The sequence below is a fragment of the Tupaia chinensis genome, unplaced genomic scaffold (genome assembly GCF_000334495.1).
Source record: "Tupaia chinensis unplaced genomic scaffold, TupChi_1.0 Scaffold000527_1, whole genome shotgun sequence".
Taxonomy (NCBI): Eukaryota; Metazoa; Chordata; class Mammalia; order Scandentia; family Tupaiidae; genus Tupaia; species Tupaia belangeri.
The window spans coordinates 6,175,715-6,200,054 of NW_006160040.1; the positions used below are offsets into that span (position 1 = coordinate 6,175,715).

Here is a 24,340-nt window from a genome sequence, read left to right on the forward strand (position 1 = left end):
TAGCAACATTGTCCTGCCCTGTTCTTTCAGTTCCTGTTGGGAAGCCTATCAGAGGCTGTGGAACTTGGCAGGGACAAAGGAAAATTCAGTGACTGCTACTTTAAGTCCAGGAATTTTCAGAGGCTATAGATGACTTTTGGTTTTGAGTAGGGACTTTTGTTTTCCCTCCTTGCTCTTTTTCTTTACTTAAGGATTAGAATGTATATTCTAGAGTTTATTCCACAATGGAAGAAGCAGAACTGAAACATGTTTGACTGGAATAGTGTTCATTAGCACTGGGGATGCCACACCTTAATTGTCAAAGACCTTGCTGTTGGGAAATGCTGCCGCTCCCCTTCACACTTCAGGGTACAGCCCTGTCCAGTTAAGCAATGGACTATTTCACACTAGAAACCTGAATCTAAATGAGTTACAACTAACTTTTATGTAGGTCGGTAAGGTATGTGAAAAGGAAAATGAGTATAAAGGAGAAGGGTATTCTTTCAATATAACTCCTTGGGTATCACTGTAGTTCCAAGTAAAGTAAATACCTCAGTACCAGCCTATTTGGACAAAGCTAAGCTAAAATCACTGTAACACCTTGTTTGCACATTACTGCATGCTTTTTGTTGTTATTAACAGGACATACACTGTTGCCAGAGAGAAACTGAGAGAGAGGGAGAAGGATAAAGTACCCTCCAACCAAGATTTAATAGCTTTGTTTCATAGAAGTGTACTAAGATAATAAAAATCTAGTAAGTGTAATAGCTTTATTACAACATTTACTCACAAATTACAGTTTGATGCAATTATAAATGAATAGATGGCATAAAATTAATAGATTATTCATCAGGTGGTTGATCATCTGGTTTCTTCCAACAGCTACTCGAAGTGCTGAAGGGCAGACTGAGGCTTAAAGAACTCCTGAATTTCTGTCACTAGGATTTAGGTGTCTCTTAGCTAGGACATTGCAAGGAAACATCCTTTCCCTGGTATTTCTCTGCTCTCAACCAATTTACAGCAGATTTCAAGGGATCTGTAGGGCCTGAATAGTGAAAGAGAGGTATGAAAGCTAAAACTGAAAGATTTTAAAAAACTTTGAAAACAACTGAGTCAAGGGTTATTTAGTTACAAGTAAAAGAAAGTTATTCAGATTAACTCAAGTGAAAAGGAGGTGATCAGAATCTAAACAGGAATCCCAAATAAAAGTATATAAATGGTCAGAACTGGGGGGCCAGCAAGCGGCATGGTGGTTAAGGGCTCTGGACTCCCATATGGTCGACCACAGTTCGAGTCCTGGACCTGGCAGCTTGATTTCTCACTTTCCCTCTCTCTCTCTCTCTCTCTCTCTCTCTCTGTGACTCTGTCCTTCTCTGGTCAGATTTTAATTAATTAGTTAATTAATTAATTAAATGGATAAATAAAGTCAAATAATATAATTATTTAAAAATAAATAAATTGTCAAAACTGTCAGACTATTTACTTCTCTTCCATTTTTGCTCCCCTTGGTCATCCAGGCTATGACTTAGCTCTGATGATGGGATTTCTCAGTTTACTCATATGCTTCCAGAAAAAAATGTCTGCCACTTCTGACTGTCCACCTCTGGTCTCCTCCACTAAGGTACTTACTCAAAGTCTAGGTCTCTGGGTTCAAATTATTAGGTAAAAAGGTGTGATTGGATTAGATGGTTTGGCCTATCCAGTCAAGTGTGGCTAACTAGGCAAGATCCAAAGGCAGAACTGTCCTTTCCTGGGACTTGGGCGGTGCAGATTTTCTGAGAAGAGGAAATGGGTAAGGAGGGATTGAATGCTTAGTACGTCCAGACAAGATGAAATTGGATTTCTTGAGTTGGATTTTCTCAGTCTAGCTCTCAAGTTGGAGGTTCAAATTCTTGAGGGAAGAAGGGTCAAATCATATCAGTTTATTCTCTTCATTCCAAAACAAGGCAGGATTTTGGTGTGTGGCAGGTTGATCTATTAAAAATTGGGGTGAATGCTAAGGGTTCTTGGTCCCCAACTACCTCTCTAGCTTTCAGAATGAGTGGAAGCTTTGAGTGACAAGGTAAAACCTTTCTGCGGATGCCAGAATAGTTCTTGTTCTTCAGCTCCATGTAAAGATATCCTAAGAGAGTTGGCGTAGTGAAAGTTTACTGCTCCAAATGTTCTAACGACTCTTTCTCAAACAAGAAGAGTGCAAGAGAATGAGCCACAAACAGAACTTAAATGACTCCTTAATATTTGGGCTCCATTCCCCTAATCATAATATTATTCTGTGTGTGATTAAAAACAAAAACAAAGGGTTGGCAGGTAGAGTAGTGGTTAAAGGTGCTGGATTCCCACGTGGTCAACTGCGGTTCATGTCCCAGACCTGGTGGCTTGCTCCTTCCCTTTCCCTTTTTCTCTCTCTCTGTTTGGTCAAAAAATATATTAATAACAACAAATGGAATTAAATAAAGAATTATTTTTAAAAATAAAAACAGAACAATTGGGACCAGCAGGTGACTTGGTGGTTGAGGCATTGGACTCCCACATGGCCAACCACAGTTCGAGTCCCAGACCTGGCAACTTGCTTTCTCACTTTCCTTCTCTCTTTCTATCTCTCTTTGTCTCTGGTGAATGCATGTGCCCTGTAACAAATTTTAAAATGATAAATAAATAATTTAAGGAAAAAAGAACAATCACAGTTTTTACTTCTGCGTTTTCATTTGTTTAGTTGTTACTTTAAGGCATGTACACTCACCAAAGAGAGACAGAGAGAGGAAAGGAAAATCAACAGTGCAATCCCTTTTCCAGTCTTTTCTGGTCTCTTCTCAGTATTTCAGGCATGCACACACACATGCCCAGTGTGATTTTCAAGCCTCGGGATCCAGGACTTAAATTATGTAGGCAATCATGTGCCTAACCCTTTTTTCTGATTTTAAAGTTTACAGAGATCGCCTGCCTTTATTATTACTAGGTTATAATAATTTATAGTGATGACTTGCCTTTACAAACTTACCATAAAACATTATATGTTCAGCTCATCACAGTGCCTAATAAGAACCTTAGATACTGCTTGAGAGTAGGAATAGAGGTTTTAGTTAAAAATGTTTTTTCCCAGAACCAGCAGATGGTGTAATGATTACATCACTGGATTCCCATGTAGCCAACCGTGGTTTGAGTCCTGGACCTGGTGGGTGGGGACGTGTGTACATGTGTACTCAAGATCCCGAGAGGAGAATGGAGAAGGGATTGTGGTGTGGCCATCTTCCTGGGAGTGATTTCTCGCTTTCAGTCTTTCTGTCTCTCTCTGTCTTTCTGGAGTGTGGGCACGTGCCGTATACCAAAAACGTCTCCAAAAAAAAAACTCATGCTGGGTGAGTGTGCATGTGTGCATGTGGTGCTCAAAATCCTGAGAGGAGAATGGAGGAAAAGGGATTGCATCATGGCTGTCCCCCTGGGGGGTGATGTCTGGCTTTCTGGTCTCTCTGTCTCTCTGGCGAGCACATATACCCTATAGGGAAAATCTCTCTCTAAAAAAAAAAATTGCAGGGACAAGTAGGTGGCATAATGGTTATGTTGTAGGACTCCCACATAGTTAAACACAGTTCAAGTCCTGGACCCAGAGGATTAAGAACTCAAGCCAGACGTGTGTGTATGCGTGACCAAGATCCTGAGAGGAGAATGGAAGAGAAGGAATTATGGTGTGGCCATCCCTTGGGAGGTGATTCCTCACTTTTCGTCTTCTGTCTTTCCAGTGAGCACATGTGCCTATAGCAAAAAACTCTCTTACAAAACATTTTTCCTCAAAGTCTGAAGGTATTACTCCATTTTCTTTAAGCTTCAATGTTGCTGTTGAAAAGTCCAATTCTGAATCTTTTTTGTTGTTGTTTAATTTCCCAAAGGGCACATATATTCATCAGAAAGAGAGAGAGGGAGAGAGAGAAATCTTCTCCTCTGGGGGATAATCCACCATAATCCCCTCTAATCCATTCTCCCTCCTTTTGAGATTTTGCATGGGCACTTGTTTCTCAAACTGCTTGGTCTGGGATTTAAATCACATGATCAGCCATGTGAGATCCAGTTCCCTTGGCCACTGGACCATGAACTAGCCCCACTCTGATTCTTTGTCCTGTGATTCTGATCTATTGTTTTCTCCATGGGAGTTTTTAAATCTTTACCCAAAGTGTCCTAAAATTTTACAACTACAATGCTTTCATTTGTGTTGTTATTTTTCTAATCCATTGCACAGGGTACTAGGTAAACCCTTTCAATGTAAGAATTTATGTCTTCCTAAAATTTTTATTATTTCTTTGATAATTATCTTCTTTCTTTCTGGAACTTTCATTATTTGGATATGAGGACTCTGACTGGTTGATTAATTTTCCTAACATTTCTCTCCTATTTTTATCTCTCACTTGTCCTACTTTCTCAACTATTGTTTAAATGTATCTCCCACTTTTAAAAAAAAATCTCAGCTATCCTATCTTTACTTTACAAGCACTCTTTTTTTATTCCTTGAATGTTTCCTGTTACTAGTATTGTTTTTATGGAGTGTTTTTTCTTATCACTATGAAGTATAGTTATAGCCTTTTAGCCTCGATGTTTATTTTGATCTTTTTATTTTTAACATTGAATATTTTCTTCAAAGATGATACTTCAGGGTTGGCAGATGGCGTAAGGGTTATACAGTGCTGGATTCCCATATAGCTGACTGTGGTTAGAGTCCCAGACCCAGTGGCTTGAAACTCATGCTGGGTGTGTGTGCATGCGTGCACAAAATCCTTAGAGAATACATGTAAGAGAAGGGATTGCGGCATGGCCATCCTCTACCCAAGGGGTGATTTCTCACTTTCTCTCTCTCTCCTCTCTCTGTGTCTCTGATAGATGCACACTCTCCATAGCAAAAATTTTCCTCCCATACCCCCTAAAACCCTCTACTTTAGTAAAACATTCTGCCTTTTTAAAATTTTATTTAACTTTATTTATTATTATTATCATTATTATTTTCCAGTTTGATCAGAGAGAGACACAGAGAGAGAGAGGAAGTGAGAAAGCAAGCCACCAGATCCGAGACTTGAACCGCGGTCGGCCATGTGGGAGTCCAGCGCCTCCAACCATCATGCCACTTGCCGGCCCCAACATTATGCCTTTACCAGTGGCATAGGAAGACAAGAGAAGAACTGAGAGTTTAGGGCTTCTAACTATAGGTATAAAAGGCTATTAGAATTTGTAATTAAGAAATAATGATTCTGCAAACTCTGTTAACTAGCACTACCCTTAGACTCAGAAAGAGGGACCCTTGCCATTAAGCCCACATGTCATGGATACATCCAAGAATGCATTTATTTATTTATTTATTTAAATATAATTACTTATTTTATTTATCCACTCATTTATTTTAATTTGACCAGAGAGAGAGAAAGATTGAGAAAGCAAGCTGCCAGGTCCGGGACTTGAACCATGGTCAGCCATGTGGGAGTGTCCAGCACCTTAACCACCACGCCACCTGCTGGTCCCCAAAAATGCATTTATTAAACAACACATGGGTACTTTTATCATTTGGAATCCAGTATACTTTGCTGATATAGTGTGACTTACAAATATTCCCTTGCATTGGGTCATAGGAAAAAATTATGAGCATTTTTGCATAGAGAAACATGAAAAAAATACATCAAGACTTTTCCTACGGGCCAATAAAAATAGTTAAACCCTAGGGGTTCCAGGCTCACCCTTCATCTTGCTAGCTCTGCCCCGCTTATTCTCTTGTTCTGTCATGCCCTGCTCTGAATGGCCACTCACCATCTCTCCCCAGCAAGGGGCCTGGCCTGCTGAGGAGGGCAGCGTGAGGCTACGCTGTGCCGGGCTCCTGGAGCACGCCATAGTCCCGACCTGACCCAGGGTTCCGCGCGGGAGGCGGGCTACGACCTGTACAGCGCTGACAGTTATGCAGTACCACCTATGGAGAAAGCCCTCGTGCAGACAGACATTCAGATACCTCTTCCTTTTGGGTGTTATGGAAGAGTAGCTCCACGTTCTGGCTTGCTTCCAAAATACTTCATAGATGTAGGAGCTGGTGTCACGGATGAAGATTATAGAGGAAACGGTGGTGGTGTACTGTTTAATTTTGGCAAAGAGGGATCAGCAGTTAGCATAATGGCTATGTCGCTGGACTCCCATGTAGTTAACCGCGGTTCGAGTCCTGGACCCGGTGGCTTAAACTCATACCAGGCACGTGTGCATGCATGGCCAAGATCCTGAGAGAAGAGACTAGAAGGGATTGCAGCGTGGCCATCCCTCCTGGAGGGTGATTTCTTGCTTTCTGTCTCTCTGTCTCTCTCTGTCCTTCTGGTGAGCGCGGGCTCCCTATAGCAAAAACCTCTCCAAAAATATATAAATAAATAAATATATATTTTCTCATCTTCTATTCATGGCATAAATTTTAATTCTTTCTAGTGGAAGCACAACCTCCTGAACCCCGTTCAGTGTCACCCAAACCCTTCGAACTTTTCTTTGCCAATTTCTTTTCTTTCTTTCTTTCTTTTTTTTTTTTAAGTTTAAGCCACTTGTCCGGGATTCAAACCATGGTCGACTACGTGGGATCCAGCAACATAGCCATCACACCAACTGCTGGTCCCAAGAGGAAATGTATTTTTTTTTCTTAAAGGTTTTTGCTTAAAGTGTTTTGTATTTCTAGAAACTCAATAGCTTTAACTTTGAAAAACATTTTGTTTTCTTATGGGTAAGTACAGGGTACTCTGGGATCACATAAAAACGTTCTCATGTTTTTCTACTGTTGATGATTATATGTAAATCTGCTTTGTGGTGACCTAATGTAAAATTTTTTTTTTCTTTCTTTCTTTCTTTTTTTTTTTTAAATCAGAAGACATCAAGTACCAGGACCAGCAATTAGCGTAATGGCTATGTCGCTGGATTCCCATGCGGTCGACCACGGTTCGAGTTCTGGACTGGTGGCTTAAACTCACGCCAGGCGCATGTGCATGTACGTGCCTGCCCAAGATCCCCAGAAGTGTGGCCATCCCCCCGGGAGGTGATTTCTCGCTTTCTGCCTTTCTGTCTGTTTCTGTCTTTCTGGTCAGCAAGGGCCCTATTGCAAAAACCTCTCAAGAAAAAAAAAAGACATGAAATATTGATACAAAACAATCGTATTTAATTCAGTAAATGGTACCCCTTGAGCAATGTCTTTTATTTTAAAAATCATAAACAGTGCTGTTTATTCAATAAACTTAAGTTCTTTCGCAAAGAAGAATTGTACAAGCTGGAAAAAATAAATAACTAAAAAGAAGTTAATGTTAAAAAAAAATAGTTAAGCCCCAGGGAAACACTTCACATTTTTAACCCTCCATTACAAAACAAAAGACAGCTGAAGACAAATGCCTTAAAGGTTTATGGTTTATGGTGATCTTGAAGCAGGAGAAAGACCTTGCTTTGGAATGTGGGGAGGATTTTGAGTAGCAAAGACAGATAAGAGAAAAGACAGATAACTTGGCAAATTCTTCTCAGTGTGAGCACAAATAGCTTTGGGCCTAATGAGGAACCTATCCTAGGTCAAGTATCCATTTTCTGGTTTCTCTTCAGACGCCTCAGGACACACAGTTTGAGCATACTCAGGAATTAAGGTGAAACTTTAAATGATTGACCACTGCAGCTGAGGAACGTTTTCTAATACTGAACACCTCTTTTTATTTTTTTTTTGAAGAATCATTTTATTCTACTTTTATTATTTTTTAATTTGCAATAGGGCACATGCACTCACAGAAAGAGAGAGAGAAAAAGAGGGAAAGTGAGAAAGCAAGATGCCAGGTTCAGGACCATGGTCGGCCATAAGGGAGTCCAGCGTTTCAACCACCATGTCACCTGCCAACTCCTCTATACTCTTAAATGTGTATGAATACAGGTATAAGTATAAAAGTGTGGGACCAGCAGTTAGTGTAATGGCTATGTCGCTGGACTCCCATGTAGTCGACTGCAGTTAGAGTCCTAGACCCAGTGACTTAAACTCACCCTGGGCGCGTGTGCGTGCACGCCCAAGATTCCGAGAGGAGAAAGGAGGAGAAGGGATTGCAGTGTGGCCATTCCCTTTGGGGAGTGACTTCTCGCTTTCTGTCTCTCTGCCTTTCTGGCAAGTGCACGTGCCTATAGCAAAAACCTCTCCAGAATAAATAAATAAATAAATAAATAAATAAATAAATAAATAAATAAATAAATAAATAAATAAATAAATAAATAAATAAATAAATAAATAAATAAATAAATAAATAAATAAATAAATAAATAAATAAATAAATAAATAAATAAATAAATAAATAAATAAATAAATAAATAAATAAATAAATAAATAAATAAATAAGTGTGAAACCAATTTTTCATAGTAGTAGTAAAATGAACATAGAGTATTTAACTTGCAGATGATTTAATTTCTTAAACATAGTTACTAAGGTTTCATTAAATTTACAAATAATTTTTAAACATTTTAAATCTGAATACCAGCAGATGGCATAATGGTTATGTCACTAGACTCCCACATAGTCAACTATAGTTCGAGTCCTGGACCCAGCAGCTTGAAACTCATGCCAGGCCTGTGTGCGTGTGTGCCCAAAATTCTTAGAGGAGAATGGAGGAGGAGGGATTATGGTGTGGCCATCCCTCAAGGGGGTGATTTCTCACTTTCTCTCTCTCTTTGTCTCCCTGGTGAGTGCATGTGTCCTATAGAAAATTAAAAAAAAAAAAATTAAAAACTGCCTAGGGACTAGCAGTTGGCGTAATGGCTATGTTGCTGGACTCCCATGTAGTTGACTGCAGTTCAAGTCCCGACCTGGTGGCTTAAACTCATGCCGGGCGCGTGTGCATGCCTGCCCAAGATCCCAAGAGAATAGAGGAGAAGGGATTGTGGCGTGGTCATCCCCCAAGGAGGGGGGGTGCAGTGATTTCTCGCTCTCTGTCTCTCTGCCAAGTGCATGCAAAAGCCTCTCAAAAAAAAAAAAACTGCCTAATTTTTTTTTTAATCTGTAGTTTTATCTATGTAATTTTAATTTTAAGATTTACTGCATAGGGGACAAGCAGATGATGTAATGGTTGCATCACTGGACTCCCATGTAGCCAACCATGGTTCAAGTCCTGGACCTGGTTTGTGGCTTTTAACTTCTTGTGGTTGGTGGCTTGAAACTCATGCCAGGGACACATGTATACATGCCCAAAATCCTGAGAGGAAAATGGAGAAGGGATTGTGGTGTGGCCATTCCCCTCGGGGGTGATATCTTGTTTTCTGTCTCTCCGTTTCTCTCTGTCTCTCTAGTGAGAACACATGCACTAAAGAAAAATTTCTCTCCACAAAAGTAAGATTTGTTATTATTAATTATAGTTCATGCATTATTTTGTATTTTAATAGACAATATAAAGTTTAGAGAAAAATAGCATTTTGAAGTATCTGAAAATAATTTTTTTTTTTTGGAGAGGTTTTTGCTATAGGGTGCATGCGCTCGCCAGACAGACAGAGAGAGACAGAAAGACAGAAAGCAGGAAATCACCCCCCAGGGGGGATGGCCATGCCGCAATCCCTTCTCCTCCATTCTCCTCTCGGGATCTTGGGCACGCACGCACACGCGCCCGGCGTGAGTTTAAGCCACCGGGTCCAGGACGGGAACCGCGGTCGACTACGTGGGAGTCCAGCGACATAGCCATTATGCTAACTGCTGGTCCCTAAAAATAATTTTTTATGTTCTACAAAATAATGTTTAGTAAATCTAACTGACTTTTTTACCTTTACTTTATTCATCTTATACACTTCCAAAATAATTACCTTTTTAAATCCTTTAGATAACAGAATGAGTACAAGTTGAGATCCTAATCTTTTTAAAAAAATGATCTGGGCATTGGCAAAGTGATAAACTATGATGCTCTGAGAGACTGACCCACATAAGAAGTTCTGAGTTTGCATTCAGAGACCTTCCTGAGTATACTGTGCACATTTGTGCCCATGATCCATGAGTATCCAAACCTGAGAGTGGATCTTGATGAGGTTAGGAGTGCTGACTCTGGTTCTCTGGCTTATGGAAGAAATAAATAAACTTTAAAAATAGAAAGAAAAAAAAAGCACAAAAGTTGAGCTCAAAACAGTAAAAAAGATCTCAAAAAAAAATAAAAAAAGAAAGAAAGAAAGAAATTATGAGGCTAGTAAGTGGCGTGGTGATTAGAGACTCTGGACTCCCACATGGCCAGCCACAGTTTGAGTCCTGGACCTAGTGGCTTCCTTTCTCACTTTCCTCTCTTGTACACACTCTCTTGCTCTGTCCCTCCCTGGTCAAATAAAATAAATTAAAAGAAAAAAAAGCTAAATAAAAAAATTTTTTTTTAATTTAAAAAAAAGAAAAAGAAAAAGAAAAAATAAATTAAGGGACTAGCAGGTGTCAAGGTGGTTTAGGGCGCTGGACTCTCATGTGGCCAATTGCAGTTTGAGTCTTGGACCTAGCAGTTCGCTTTCTCACTTTCCCTCTTTCTCTCTCTCTCACTCTGTCCCTCTCTGGTCAGAAAGAAAGAAAGAAAGAAAGAAAGAAAGAAAGAAAGAAAGAAAGAAAGAAAGAAAGAAAGAAAGAAAGTTAAATAATTCCTTACAAAGAAAAACTTTTAAAAAAAGAAATTAAAAATCTTCAGAGAAGCTATCCTATGTTTAAAAACTGAAATAATGAAAGTGTTAACAAACCACATAAAATTTCAAACAGCACATTACAAAGTATCTGCTTATTGATATTTAATTACCGATGAAAATAAGGAAAGTATGGTAGCATATAGTGCCAGGACAATGGTCAACTACATTGCTCATAAATGGCTTTGGTAATGTTAAGTCCATTGTCAATCTTTTTTTTCTTTTTCATTTATTTTTTTTGCTATAGGGCACGTGCGCTCGCCAGACAGACAGAGAGAGAAAGAGAAACAGAAAGCGAGAAATCACCCCCCAGGGGGGATGGTCATGCCGCAATCCCTTCTCCTCCATTCTCCTCTCGGGATCTTGGGCACGCACACACACGCACCCAGCGTGAGTTTTAAGCCACCAGGTCCGGGATGCGAACCGCGGTTGACTACGTGGGAGTCCAGCAACATAGCCATTACACTAACTGCTGGTCCTCTCTTTTTCATTTTTTTTTAAGAGAGATGTTTTTGCTATAGGAAGCCTACACTCATTGGCAAAACAGAGAGACATCTTCAGGGGGGATGACCACACCACAATCCTTTCTCCATTCTCTTCTCAGGATTTCACGTACATGTGCCCAGCATGAGTTTTAAGCCACTGGGTCCAGGTCCGAGACTCAAACCACGATTTTACTACATGGGAGTCCAGTGACATAACCATTATGCCATTTGCTGGCCCCTATCTTTTCTTATTTTTAACCTTGTATCAGCTATTAAAATATTAATATTTAGGGATCAGTAGTTGGCGTAATGGCTACATGGCTGGACTGCCACGTAGTAAACTGCAGTTTGAGTCCCAGACCCAGTGGCTTAAATTCATGTCAGGCACATGTGCTTGCTTGCTTAAGAGCCAGAGAGGAGAATGGAGGTGAAGGGATTGTGGTGTGGCCATTCCCCTTGGCGGGTGATTTCTTGCTTTCTGTCTCTCTGTCTTTCTGGTGAGTACACGCGCCTTATAGCAAAAACCTCTCAAAAATGTTTTTAATGTTTAATTCAGCTTGGGAGAACATCACTCATTTGTTACATTTCAAGCTTCTTATTCCCTAGTTTCACTTTCTTCTGCTGCTTGTTTTCACATATGTCTGATTCTTTTTTTTTTCTTTTGGAGAGGTTTTCGCTATAGGGCACGTGTACTCGTCAGACAGACAGAGAGAGACATAGAGACAGAAAGCGAGAAATCACCCCCCAGGGGGAATGGTCATGCTGCAACCCCTTCTCCTCCATTCTCCTCTCGGGATATTGGGCACGCACACACGCAGGCCCGGCGTGAGTTTTAAGCCACTGGGTCCGGGACGCGAAATGCAGTCGACTATATGGGAGTCCAGCGACATAGCCATTATGCTAACTGCTGGTTCCCCATATGTCTGATATATTGAAATACAATATGGACAATAAGGGGCATCATTCCAAATGAAACTGCATTTTCTCTGTTGACATATCTCTTCTCATCCACATTAGTTACACCAAAGACTTGGGGCAGATTTTATCTGGACACAATCTAACGTAAAACAACTCAGGCATTACAGTTTTGTTCCTTTCATCATTACTTTTGCTTCCATTTCTTCTGCATTTTGCAATACTTTGGACCATATCTCATCTTTGTGTGGTGTTTTACAGTTTCCATAACACTTTCCCCTCCTATAATCTGTGAAAGCCCCACTACAGCCTTGGACAGTAGAACTTACATTTACATGAAGAAAAAAATGTTTCTTTCCTATCAATATGACAGATTGTTGACAACCAGTGGTGTTCTGATAAATTTTTAACAGCCTCTCTAAGAATACCAAGAGCCCTGGTTGTAGAGCTTGCTGATTTCATGGAAGTAAGTATCTTGGGCCAGCCAGTGGTGTGGTATTGAGGTGGCTGGATCCCATAATGCAGGTGGATCCCATATGACTGGCTGCACAGTTGAGTCCTAGACCCAGTAGCTTGAGAAACACTCTAGGCATGTGTGTATGCATGCCCAGAATCCTGAAAGGAGGGAGAGATGGTGAAGAAGGGACTTTATTGTAATCATTCCTCATGGGGTTTGCATTCTCACTCTCTCTCTGGTGAGGGCATGAGCCGTTTGACAAATTAAAATACATACATACATACCAGAAGTAAATACCCATATCATGTCCAATTTCAAGCTACCAATATGATGTAAATGACTCCCAAATTTTCTGAAAAATGCTTTCAGTGTCCCCAGAGGACAATGAGTGTGATACATAGGTTCCAGGCTGGCCCTCAGTGATCTTTGCTAGCCTATTCATATCTTGTGGAATCCACTGTCCTTCAGAGTGACTTGCTTTTTTAAAAAAAATTGCTTTATTTAAGTTTAGTCACCATAATTGTCATTATTATTTTAGTTGAACAGAGAGAGACAGAGAGAGAAATTGAGAAAGCAAGCTGCCAGGTCCAGGACCTGAACCATGGTTAGCCATGTGGGAGTCCAGCTCCCCAACCACCATACCACCTGCTAACCCCAGAGTGACTTGCCTCTAACTTGCCTTTTTTTTTTTTTTGAGAGATTTTCGCTATAGGGCGCGTGCTCTCGCCAGACAGACAGAGAGAGACATAGAGACAGAAAACGAGAAATCACCTCCCAGGGGGGGTGGTCATGCCACAATCCCTTCTCCTCCATTCTCCTCTCGGGATCTTGGGCACGCAAGCACATGTGCCCAGCGTGAGTTCTAAGCCACCGGGTCCGGGACACAAACTGTGGTCCACTACGGGGGAATCCAGCGACATAGCCATTATGCTAACAGCTGGTTCCCTCCTCTAACCTGCTCAACCAATAAATTATGACAAAGGTGCAAAAGTGATGGAATGTCACTTCTATGACTATGCTATTTTAGAGTGGACCTTTTTTTTTTTTTCTTTTTCAATTGCCAGAGATAGAAAGAGAGAGGGCAAAGGAGAAAGCACCCTTCGATGGGGTATGGCCACACTGCAATCCCTTCTCCTCCACTTCTACCTCCTGTTTGGATTTCGGGCATGTACTCACATGAGCACAGTGTGTCTTTCAAGTCCCTGGCACCAGAATTCGAACTGCAGTTGGCCATGTGGAAATCCAGATTCCTTAACCACGAGGTCATGGGGTCAGTCCTGTACCTTCTGTCTTATTAACAGAGTGTTCCTAGCGTTGATGAAGCAAGCTACTATTTTGGAAGTTGACTTTTGGAAAGGCCCACCTGACAAGGAACTAAAGACTCAGTCCAACAGCTCACAAGGAATTAAAGTTTTTAAATTATTATTTTATTTTATTTATTATTATTACTATTTTTTAATTTGACCAGAGAGCGAGAGGGGGAAAGTGAAAAGCAAGCCACCAGGTCTGGGACTCAAACCGCAGTCGACCATGTGGGAATCCAGCACCTCTAACCACGCCACCTGCCAGCCCCCACAAGGAGTTAAATTCTAACAATACTGTCTAGCCCAAGTGGCATATCCATAGTATAGCAGACTGCAGTGCTGAAAGTAACATGGCTGACCATGGGATGAGATCCTCCGTTTGGCCTGAAACCACATCAGGCATGTGCATGTGTACCCAGCTTCCTGAGAAGCTGGAGGTCTGAAGAAATGGGATTGTAGTGTGAGGAGATCCTATAAAGGGTGCATTCTCTTTTTCTCTCACATGTATGTGCTGTCTCTGAAAAAAAAAAAAAAAAAGAAAGAAAGAAAGAAAGAAAACAAATTCTGCCAATGATGTGAGCTTTAAATATTCTTTCCCAATAAAACCCTGACATAAAATTGTAGCACAAACTGTTGTATAGACTATTTTCTGTTCCTCCATAGACTGGTAATAAATATGTGTTGGTTTAAGCCATTATTTTTGTGTAAGTATTTACTTAGCAGTGATAAACAATAGACAGTGAATGCTAGAGTATTGTCATGGGAAATGTTATATGAATTTGTAACTTCACCTAATGCTAGAAGTTGAATAAGATTTTGATAGTGGAAGGAATTGAGAGGAGCGTTTGAGGGGCTGTTAGGATTTTTTTTTTTTTTTTGAGAGGTTTTTGCTATAGGGCGTGAGCGCTTGCCAGAAAGAGACAGAGAAACAGAAAACAAGAAATCACACCCCCCCCCATGGAGGATGGGCACACCACAATCCCTTCTCCTCCATTCTCCTCTCGGGATTTTGGGCACACACGCACATGTGCCCAGCGTGAGTTTAAGCCACCGGGTCTGGGACTCAAACTGTGGTGGACTACATGGGTGTAGCCATTACGCTATCTGCTGGTGCCTTGAGAGGCTGTCAGAATATAAACTGGTTTAAAAGAGTAAGACATATTAGCAAGGCACTTAAAAATTGATTATTCAGTGGCCGGCAACTGACAAAGTGGTTAAAGTGCTGGACTACCAGAAGGTTGACTATGGTTCAAGTCCTGGATCTGGTGTCTTGCTCTCTCACTTTCCCTCTCTCTGTCTCTCTTTAGTGCATGCATATACATGTCTTACACAAATTAAGATGAATAAAATTAAGTAATTATTTTAAAAAGCTTTTTAACCTCTTATTGTACCTATTTTTTTCTTTCTTTTATTTTTTTCATTTCATTTTCTTTCATATATTCAATCACATTATTATTTGTCTTACAAAATGGATATTTCAACAGGTGAACATTTCTCTCTAGCACCATTGATAAAACTACAAAATATCTTTAACAGATAATACCACACCTCTTTGTGCCATTAATGTTTTGCCTCCCTGTCCCTCCCCCAAATGTCCTTCCTCAGACCGTCCTCTCTCACACACTCTATATCTGGTATTTACATCTATATACTGTGTTTCTATATCCTTTAGTCAATTAGTTTCAGTCATAGAGTGCAGACACTCAGTATATATTAAGTGAGGACATACAATGCCTCTCCTTCATAGTATGGCTTGCTTCACTCAGCAGTAAGTCTTCCATATTCATCCACTTCCTGTCAAAAGCCAGGGTCTTGTTGTGTGTGTGTGTTTTTTTTTATGGCTGAATAGTATTCCATTGAGTAGATGTGCCACAGTTTTTCCATCCATTCATCAGTTCGTGGGCATTTGGGTTGTTTCCATGACTTACCAATTGTGAATAGTGCCGCAATAAACATCGATGTGCAAGCACTTTTCCGATTAAGTATTCTTCTGTCCTTTGGGTAGATACCAAGGAGTGGGATTGCTGTATCATATGGTAGTTCTATTTGTAGATTTTTGAGGAATCTCCAAATTGTTCTCCACAGTGGTTGGACCAATTTACAATCCCACCAGCAGTGTAAGAGAGTTCCCTTTTCACCACACCCCTGCCAGCACTTATCATTTTTTGTTTTTTAATCTTAGACATTCTGACTGGGGTTAGGTGATATCTCATTGTTGTTTTTTTCTTTAACTATTATTTTATTTAACTTTATTTATTATTATTATTTTCCAGTTTGATCAGAGAGAGACAGAGAAAGAGAGAGAGGGAAAGTGAGAAAGGAAGTCACCAGGTCCAGGACTTGAACTGCAGTCGGCCATGTGGGAGTCCAGCACCTTTACCACCATGCCACCTGCCGGCCCCCCATTGTTGTTTTGATCTGCATTTCTCTTTTTTTTCTTTTTAAGAATTATTTTATTTAACTTTATTTATTCATAATTTGAGCAGAGAGGGATAGAGTGAGATGAGGAGAATGAGAAAGCTAGCCACCAGGTCCAGGATTTGAACCACGGTCAGCCATGTGGGAGTCCAGCACCCCTAACCACCATGCCACCTGCCGGCCCCTGCATTTTTCTTACAATGAGGGATGTTGAGCATTTTTTCATATGATATTTTTTAAAGTTTTAAAAAATTGGGGGCCAGTAGGTGGCATGTTTGTTAAGGGCGTTGGAATCCCACATGGCCGACTATGGTTTGAGCCCCAGACCTGGCAGCTTACTTTCTCACTTTTCTCTCTCTCTCTCTCATTCTGTCCCTCTCTGGTCAAATTAAAACAAATAAACAAATAAAGTTAAATAGAATAATTCTTTTAAAAAGAAGTTTAAAAAAATTGATTATTCATTCACTCAACTAGTACTGATTGAGTACCAACCTTGTGCCTAATACTTTTGTGGGTGATATTATATAATATCGAACAAATATAAACAAGTTTTTATGTGGCTTAAAATAAAGTTGAGGGTGCAAGGAAGCTGACAATAAACAAGTAAGTGTAAGAGAGCAATAAGAATTATGCACAAACTTGGAACCAGCAGATGCAGTAATGGTTATGTTCCTGGACTCCCACGTGGACTGCAGCTTGAGTCCCAGACTTGGTGGCTTTGAACTCATGCTGGACGTGTGTGTGTGTACCCAAGATCCCGAGAGGAGAATGGAAGAGAATGGATTATGGCATGACCATCCCACCTGGGAGGTAATTTCTTTCTGTCTCTCTGGTGAGTACATGTGCCCTATAGCAAAAATCTCTCTAAAAAGAAAAAGAAAAAGAATTGTGCAGAAAATTAAGTAGAATGCTGTGCTAGTGACTAGCTGGCTGCTGTACATTAGGTAGGGAAAAAGAGACTGCAGATTGTCTCCCACATCTATTCTTGCTCCTTCCTTTTAGTAATGGAATCCCCCAAGTGTTGACTAGGCAACTAGCTACTCAGCTAAGGTTTCCAAGCCTCCCTTGTATCTAGGTGTGAATATGTAAATAAGTGAGATGTTTTAGCCTGTTTCCTGCTGCTTTCACAGAATATCTGAGAGAACAGAAATCTATTTCTCACATTCATGGAAGCTGGGAAGTCCAAGATCAAGGCACTGGCATCTGGTGAGGGCCTTCTTATTGTATCTTCCCATCGTGGAAGGTGGAAGGTAGAATTTGATTCCTTAGTCAAGCCCTTTATGAGGACCACTAATCCCATTCATGAGCAAGAATCCTTCTGAGTTTAATCATTTCTTAAAAGCCTCACCTGTTAATTCTATCAGATTGGCAACACCTGAATTTTGGAGGGCACACCATAGCATGAAAATGGTCTATATAACAGTCTATACTGCAATTTTATTCAGAGTTTTATTAAGAAAGAATATGTCTTGGGACCAGGAGTTAGCATAATGGCTATGTTGCTGAACTCCCATGTAGCTGACAGCAGTTCGAGTCCCGAACCGGATGGCTTAAACTCACACCGGGTGCATGTGCATGCGTGCCCAAGATCCCAAGAGGAGAATGGAGGAGAAGAGATTGCAGCCTGGCCATCCCCCCCCGGGGGGGGGTGATTTCTCGCTTTCTGTCTCTCTGTCTCTCTCTGTCTTTCTGGCAAGCGCATGCGCCCTATAGTAAAAACCTTTCCAAAAATAAAAAGAAAAAGAATATGTCTTAAAGCTCACATCATTGGCAGAATTTTTTTCTTTTTTTTTTTAAGAGAGAGTGCACACAAGAGAAAAAGAGAACAGTCCCTCTATAGGAAGTGATGTTACTATTTCCAGATCTTTCTTTTTTAAAAATTATTTTATTTAATTTTATTTATTTTGTTTATCTCAATTTGACCAGAGAGAGAGAGAGAAAGAAAGTGAGAAAGCAAGTCACCAGGTCCAAGACTCAAATTGTGGTTGGCCATGTGGGAGTCCAGCATCCCCAACCACCACTCTACTTGCTGGCCCCCAGATCTTGATTTTATGAGAAAATTGCTTTTTGTCTATTCTTCTTCTTCTTTTGGGCTAGAATGAGGACAAATGCAAGTCAGTTTCAATGATGAGAATGAAAATTGTACACTATGGGGACCAGCAGTTAGCGTAATGGCTATGTCGCTGGACTCCCACGTAGTCGACCGCGGTTCTCGTCCCGGACCCGGTAGCTTAAAACTCATGCCAGGCGCGTGTGCGTGCGTGCCCAAGATCCCGAGAGGAGAATGGAGGAGAAGGGATTGCGGCGTGGCCATCCTCCCTGGGAGGTGATTTCTTGCTTTCTGTCTCTATGTCTCTCTCTGTCTGGCGAGCGTATGCGTCCTATAGTGAAAACCTCTCCAAATAAAATAAAATAAAAAGAAATATTGTTTCAGTCGAGTGGTAGAGATACATATCCACTTGGTGGATTTGAAAGAGAGATGAAGAGATCGAGGATAGACCAGTCTTTACATTTTGTTAGGGAATTGTTGCTAAGGGGAGCAAAGAAATTAGGTGATAGTTAAAGGGAGAAATAGGGCTAAGTAAGGAATTTTTAAAACTTTAGAAATTATCAGGTCAGCTTGTGACCTGGTGATTAAGGAGCCAATTGCGTAGTTTGAATCTTGGACCTGCTGGGTTGAGAAATAAGCTGGGAGCGTGTGTGTGCCTAAAATTTTGAAAGGAGGGAGAGATGGAGATGGGAGTGTGGTATGACCATTCCCCACGGGGTGTGTGGGGGTGCTTTCTCCATGTCTCCATGGTGAGTACATACACCCTTTAGCCAAAAGGGGGGAAAATGGTAATTTCAATAGGAATGCTTACTAAAGAGAATAAAAGGATGGGGAATACAATGAGAAGTGTTGCAAGAAGGCCAAGGAGGGCTGGCTCTGAAGTACAGCAGTAGAACACTGTGCACTGGAGCCAGACTCCACAGGGCCAACTGTGGTTCAAATCCTGGCACGAATTACTTGAAAACATGCTGAGTACATGTGTGCTGCCACTCAACTGAATAGAGAAATGAAGGGAAAAGGATTATGGCATAACCCTGTCCCATTTGGTGTTGGTGTGGAGAGTTTGTGTCTCTCTGGGTAGCTAGTGTCTTTTAGTAAAAATAATAAGAGGCCTAGGGATGGGAATTTAGGCAATCTTTTGTGTGCAAACTGCTATGTTTAATAAGCATTTTTAAAAAATCAATAAAGTTGGAAAAAGTGGTCACTCTGATAGAAAGGGGTCTGATTGGGGCTGACAGGAGGCATGATGGTTCCCTCTTTCTCCAGTCAAATTAAAAAGTAATAATAATGGGGCTGGCAGGTGGCATAGTGGTTAAGGACAGTAGACTCCCACATGGACAACTGCAGTTTGAGTCCCGGACCTGGCAGCTTGCTTTCTCACTTTCTCTTTGTTCCTCTCTGGTCAAATTAAAATAAACAAATAATTAAATGAAGTTAAATAAAATAATTTAAAAAGTTTTAAAAAGAAAAATACAGCCCTTTTTGGCTCTCTGAGTAGCACCATGGTGGTTGGCAAGAATAAGCGCCTTACGAAAGGCGGCAAAAAGGGAGCCAAGAAGAAAGTGGTTGATCCATTTTCTAAAAAAGATTGGTATGACGTGAAAGCACCTGCTATGTTCAACATAAGAAATATTGGGAAGACGCTGGTTACCAGGACTCAAGGAACCAAAATTACGTCCGACAGCCTGAAGGGCCATGTGTTTGAAGTGAGCCTTACAGATCTGCAGAATGACGAAGTCGCATTTAAGAAATTCAAGCTAATTACTGAAGCTGTTCAGGGCAAAAACTGCCTGACCAACTTCCATGGCATGGATCTCACCCATCACAAAATGTGTTCCATGGTCAAAAAATGGCAGACCATGATTGAAGCTCATGTCGATGGCAAGACTACCGATGGTTATTTGCTTCGTCTCTTCTGTGTTGGGTTTACTAAAAAACGCAACAATCAGATACGGAAGACCTCTTATGCCCAGCATCAGCAGGTCCGCCAAATCCGGAAGAAGATGATGGAAATCATGACCCGGGAGGTGCAGACAAATGACTTGAAAGAAGTTTCATGAAACTGATTCCAGACAGCATTGGAAAAGACATAGAAAAGGCCTGCCAAGTCCATCTATCCACTCCACGATGTCTTCGTCAGGAAAGTCAAAAATGCTGAAGAAGCCCAAGTTTGAATTGGGAAAACTCATGGAGCTTCATAGGGAAGGTAGTAGCTCTGGAAAAGCTACTGGGGATGAGACGGGCGCCAAAGTTGAACGACCTGATGGATATGAACCACCAGCCCAAGAATCTGTTTAAAATTCAGGCTTTTAATAGTGACAAATAAAAAGTCCTATTTGTAACAAAAAAAAATACAATTTTATTTTATTTATAACTCTGAAAGAAAGAGAAAAAAAGGAAAGGAAGGAAGGATGGAAGGAAGGAAGAGAAAGGGGTCTGATAAAAAAAGGCAGACAGGAGACTAGCAGTTAGTGTAATAGCTATGTCATTGGACTCCCACGTAGTCGACCGCGGTTTACGACCAGGACCTGGTGACTTAAAACTCACACCGGGTGTGTGTGCGTGCGTGCCCAAGATCCCAAGAGGAGAATGGAGGAGAAGGGATTACGACATGACCATCACCCGGGGGGGTGATTTCTCACTTTCTGTCTCTCTGTCTCTCTGTCTGTCTGGCGAGCGCACACACCCTATAGTGAAAAGCTCTCCAAAAAAAAAAAAAAGAAAAGAAAAAAGAAAGGCAGATGGTAGGGGCCCACAGGTGGTGTGGTGGTTAAGGTGCTAGGCTCTCACATAGCCAATCACATTTCCAGTTCCAGCCACTTGAAAATCACACCAGGCATATGTGCATGTGTGGCCAAAATTCCAAGAGGAAACAGGATAACAGCATGGCCATATCCCTTTGGAGGGTAATTTCTCATTTTCCCTATCACTGTCTCTTTCTGGCAAGTGCACACTTGCCCTTTGGCAAAAACAAACAGAAAACAAAGGCAGCCAGTATAGGAATGACAATGTATTTTGGACATAGTGAAGTCAGTGAAATATTTAGGCAAAGGGAGCAATTTATTAATAACGAGCACAAAGGATTTTGAGCTTTAAGATGATAATGCCTATGGGACTAGCAGTTAGCATAATGGCTATGCTGCTGGACTGCCATGTAGTTGACCACGGTTCGTGTCCCAGAACCGGTGGCTTAAAACGCATGCTAGGCGCGTGTTCATGTGTGCCCAAGATCCCAAGAGGAGCATGGAGGAGAAGGGATTGTGGTGTGGCCATTCCCCCTGGGGGGTGATTTCTTGCTTTCTGTCTCTCAGTCTCTCTCTGTCTGTCTGGCGAGCACATGCGCCCTATAGCAAAAACCTCTCCAAAATAAATAAATAACTAAATAAGATGATAATGCATAAGAAAAATGGTATTTTACAAAAGACCAATCCAGTAGGTGGACACTATTTAAATTATCCTGTATCAAATTAGCAAGGATTGGGACCAGTAGATGGCATAATGGTTATGTTGCTGGACTCCCATGTAGTTAACTGTGGTTTAACTCCCAGACCCTGCAGCTTAAAACTCACGACAGGCATGTGCATGCATGCCCCAAATCCCAAGAGGACAGTAGAGGAGAAGGGATTGTGGCATGGCCATCTTCCCCTGGGGATGATTTCTCACTTTTTCTCTGGCGAGCACAAGCATCCTATACCAAAAGTCTCTCTCTCTCTCTCTCTCTCTCTCACACACACACACACACACACACACACACACACACTCTAAATTGGCAAGGATTTACCTTGCCAAGATTATTCTTGGCACTTTTATATTAATTTAAATTGCATTGGGAAAATACATAATAGTAATTGAAAAGCAACTAATTATAAGCAATTATAAGCCAAATTATGTTTATACTATAATTAGTGTTTGAGGTGGTTTAGTAGGCAGATTCTTCATTTCAATAAGCAACCATCAAATAATTGAATAGCTTGTAAAACAGAAATACTTCTTTTATCTTTATTCCAAGTATAACAGCCACATTCTCTTTTAATTATTTTTATAATATAAGCAACATTGTTATCTTTGGTCCTAATCCCCAGCTTGAGTTGGATGCTTTCAAAAACATGGCAAGAGTAGTATATATATATACCTACCTCACAACATAGCTTCTTTCAACAGATTTCATGGAGACATGTGAATCCACATTCTTGTAAGACAACTATTCATAATATGCTGCAGGGTATCTAGAGTACAAACTCATCCGATGTCAGTTTCAGTGGATTTTTCTTACTAATGTAATCTGATTTCCACTTTCAGGAAAGTTCTTCTCTTAAGGATGATGTGAAAAGAAAGGTCTTCTTGCCATGTGACAATGGTCATTTTTATGTCAGTTTGGCTTTTTCCTACCATAATCTCCAAGTAAAAGTCCTAACTTTGTTAGTTTTGTCATCTCAGGTTAAACTTTTTTATCTTTTACGTTTATTAGTGAAATATTAGATTGATGGTTCTTTACTAGTGAGAGCTCTGGAATCTCCCTTGTTTTCATTTCCATGTAAATCCTTAAGCTGTGGTATGATAGCACTGGAAATTTGGGGGTGGGGGGGGTGGGGAGGAGATAGGATAGACCCTTTAATGAGTTCATCAGCTTAAAATTCAAAGAAAAATATTATTAAATAATTTCAGATTGTACTTAACAGATCTAGTTTCTAGAAATAGTTTGGCAGAATCAACACGTACTAGTTGACCTAATTGACCACGAAAGTTGGCCAGAGCTTGATAGCAGCAGCTGCGTTCAGCCAACTCCAAGGCTTGGAAAAAACACACGGTGGGAGGTAGGAAGGTAGAGCCCAAACCCTCCAAAGCTGGGCGCCACGTTGCTTTTCCCTTTTGAAATAGAGAGACAACGCTTCTGGGTATTGTGTAAACGGGTCGACAGCTGCAATCATGCGCACACTAGCGAAGGCGTGCGAAGAATTAAAGTGCTTTCTAATGTGACCCTGGCAATGTGTGCATCACGGTCAAATGCTGAATTTTAACGTCCGGCTGCGTTCGCTTCGGGGAAGTCTACTTTAAAGGACCAAGAACACTAGCGGTCGCGGTAAACTGCATAGGATCAGAACCACCGCTCCAACCCAGCACTGGCCACCGCCCCCGCCCAATCCCGCCAACACCTCGAAGGACCCACCCATGTTCTCTGCTAACCAGCTGTTCCACGCAGCGCTGGATATTCTCTTTTCACTCCGTTCCCGCTTGACCTACCTACTTTACACTCTACCCCAGATTCCTACTCCCTAGTCGGACATCGCAGCCCCTTTCTCCCGCTCGGAGAACAGCATTAGCCCCAGCCGCAGCGCAGCTGGTCGCTGCCAGCGATCCCGCAGGCCTAACGCCAGCCAGCCGCCACTCAGCGATGAGTGATTGACAGGCGGCTGCAGCTATGAGCCGTGGGGGCGGGACCCTACGTCACTTCCTGGCCTTTCGGGGAGACGGGGTATATAATGCCGGTGCTCACGCAGCGGCCTCGCTTACACAGTATGGCCGGCGACATTAGCTAGCGCTCGCTCAACTCTCTCTAACGGGGAAGCAGCGGACTACAAGAGACTGAACTGTATCTGCCTCTATTTCCAACAGACTCACGTTCAACTTTCGCTCACAACACAAGAAGCCGGGAAAATTTTATTAGTCCTTTTTTTAAAAAAGTTAATATAAAATTATAACAAACAAAAAAAAAGGAACCTGAACTTTAGTAACACAGCTGGAACAATCCGCAGCAGCGGCGGGAGAAGAGATTTAATTTAGTTGATTTTCTGTGGTTGTTGGTTGTTCGCTAGTCTCACGGTGATGGAAGCTGCACATTTTTGCGAAGGAACCGAGAAGCTGCTGGAGGTTTGGTTCTCCCGGCAGCAGCCCGACGCAAATCAAGGATCTGGGGATCTTCGCACTATCCCAAGGTGGGTGCCCAGGAGCTCGCCGGCAAATCCGGGCCTGCTGGCTGCCGCCGCCCGCAGGGCAGCAGACATGGGCTGGGGCCGCGTTCTCGCAGGCTTCAGGTGCGACCGTGTCCGCGGGCGGAGGCGGCCCCGGCGTGGTGCACGGCGCAGGCTGTGG

General features: G+C 41.5%; 1 protein-coding gene and 1 pseudogene across 1 annotated transcript in view; both read left to right on the forward strand.

The window, feature by feature from the left end:
* The first annotated feature begins 5,734 nt into the window (after positions 1–5,734).
* On the forward strand, positions 5,735–23,650 carry LOC102484228 (deoxyuridine 5'-triphosphate nucleotidohydrolase, mitochondrial pseudogene; annotated as a pseudogene).
* Positions 23,651–23,737: 87 nt separating this feature from the next.
* The window catches only part of AMD1 (adenosylmethionine decarboxylase 1), a 20,590-nt gene continuing 19,987 nt past the window's right edge, over positions 23,738–24,340 (forward strand). The window contains exon 1 of the mRNA XM_006156996.2: positions 23,738–24,183. Coding sequence (XP_006157058.1) covers positions 24,074–24,183 — 110 coding nt within the window. The 5' untranslated portion in view covers positions 23,738–24,073. The remainder of the gene's footprint in view (positions 24,184–24,340) is intronic.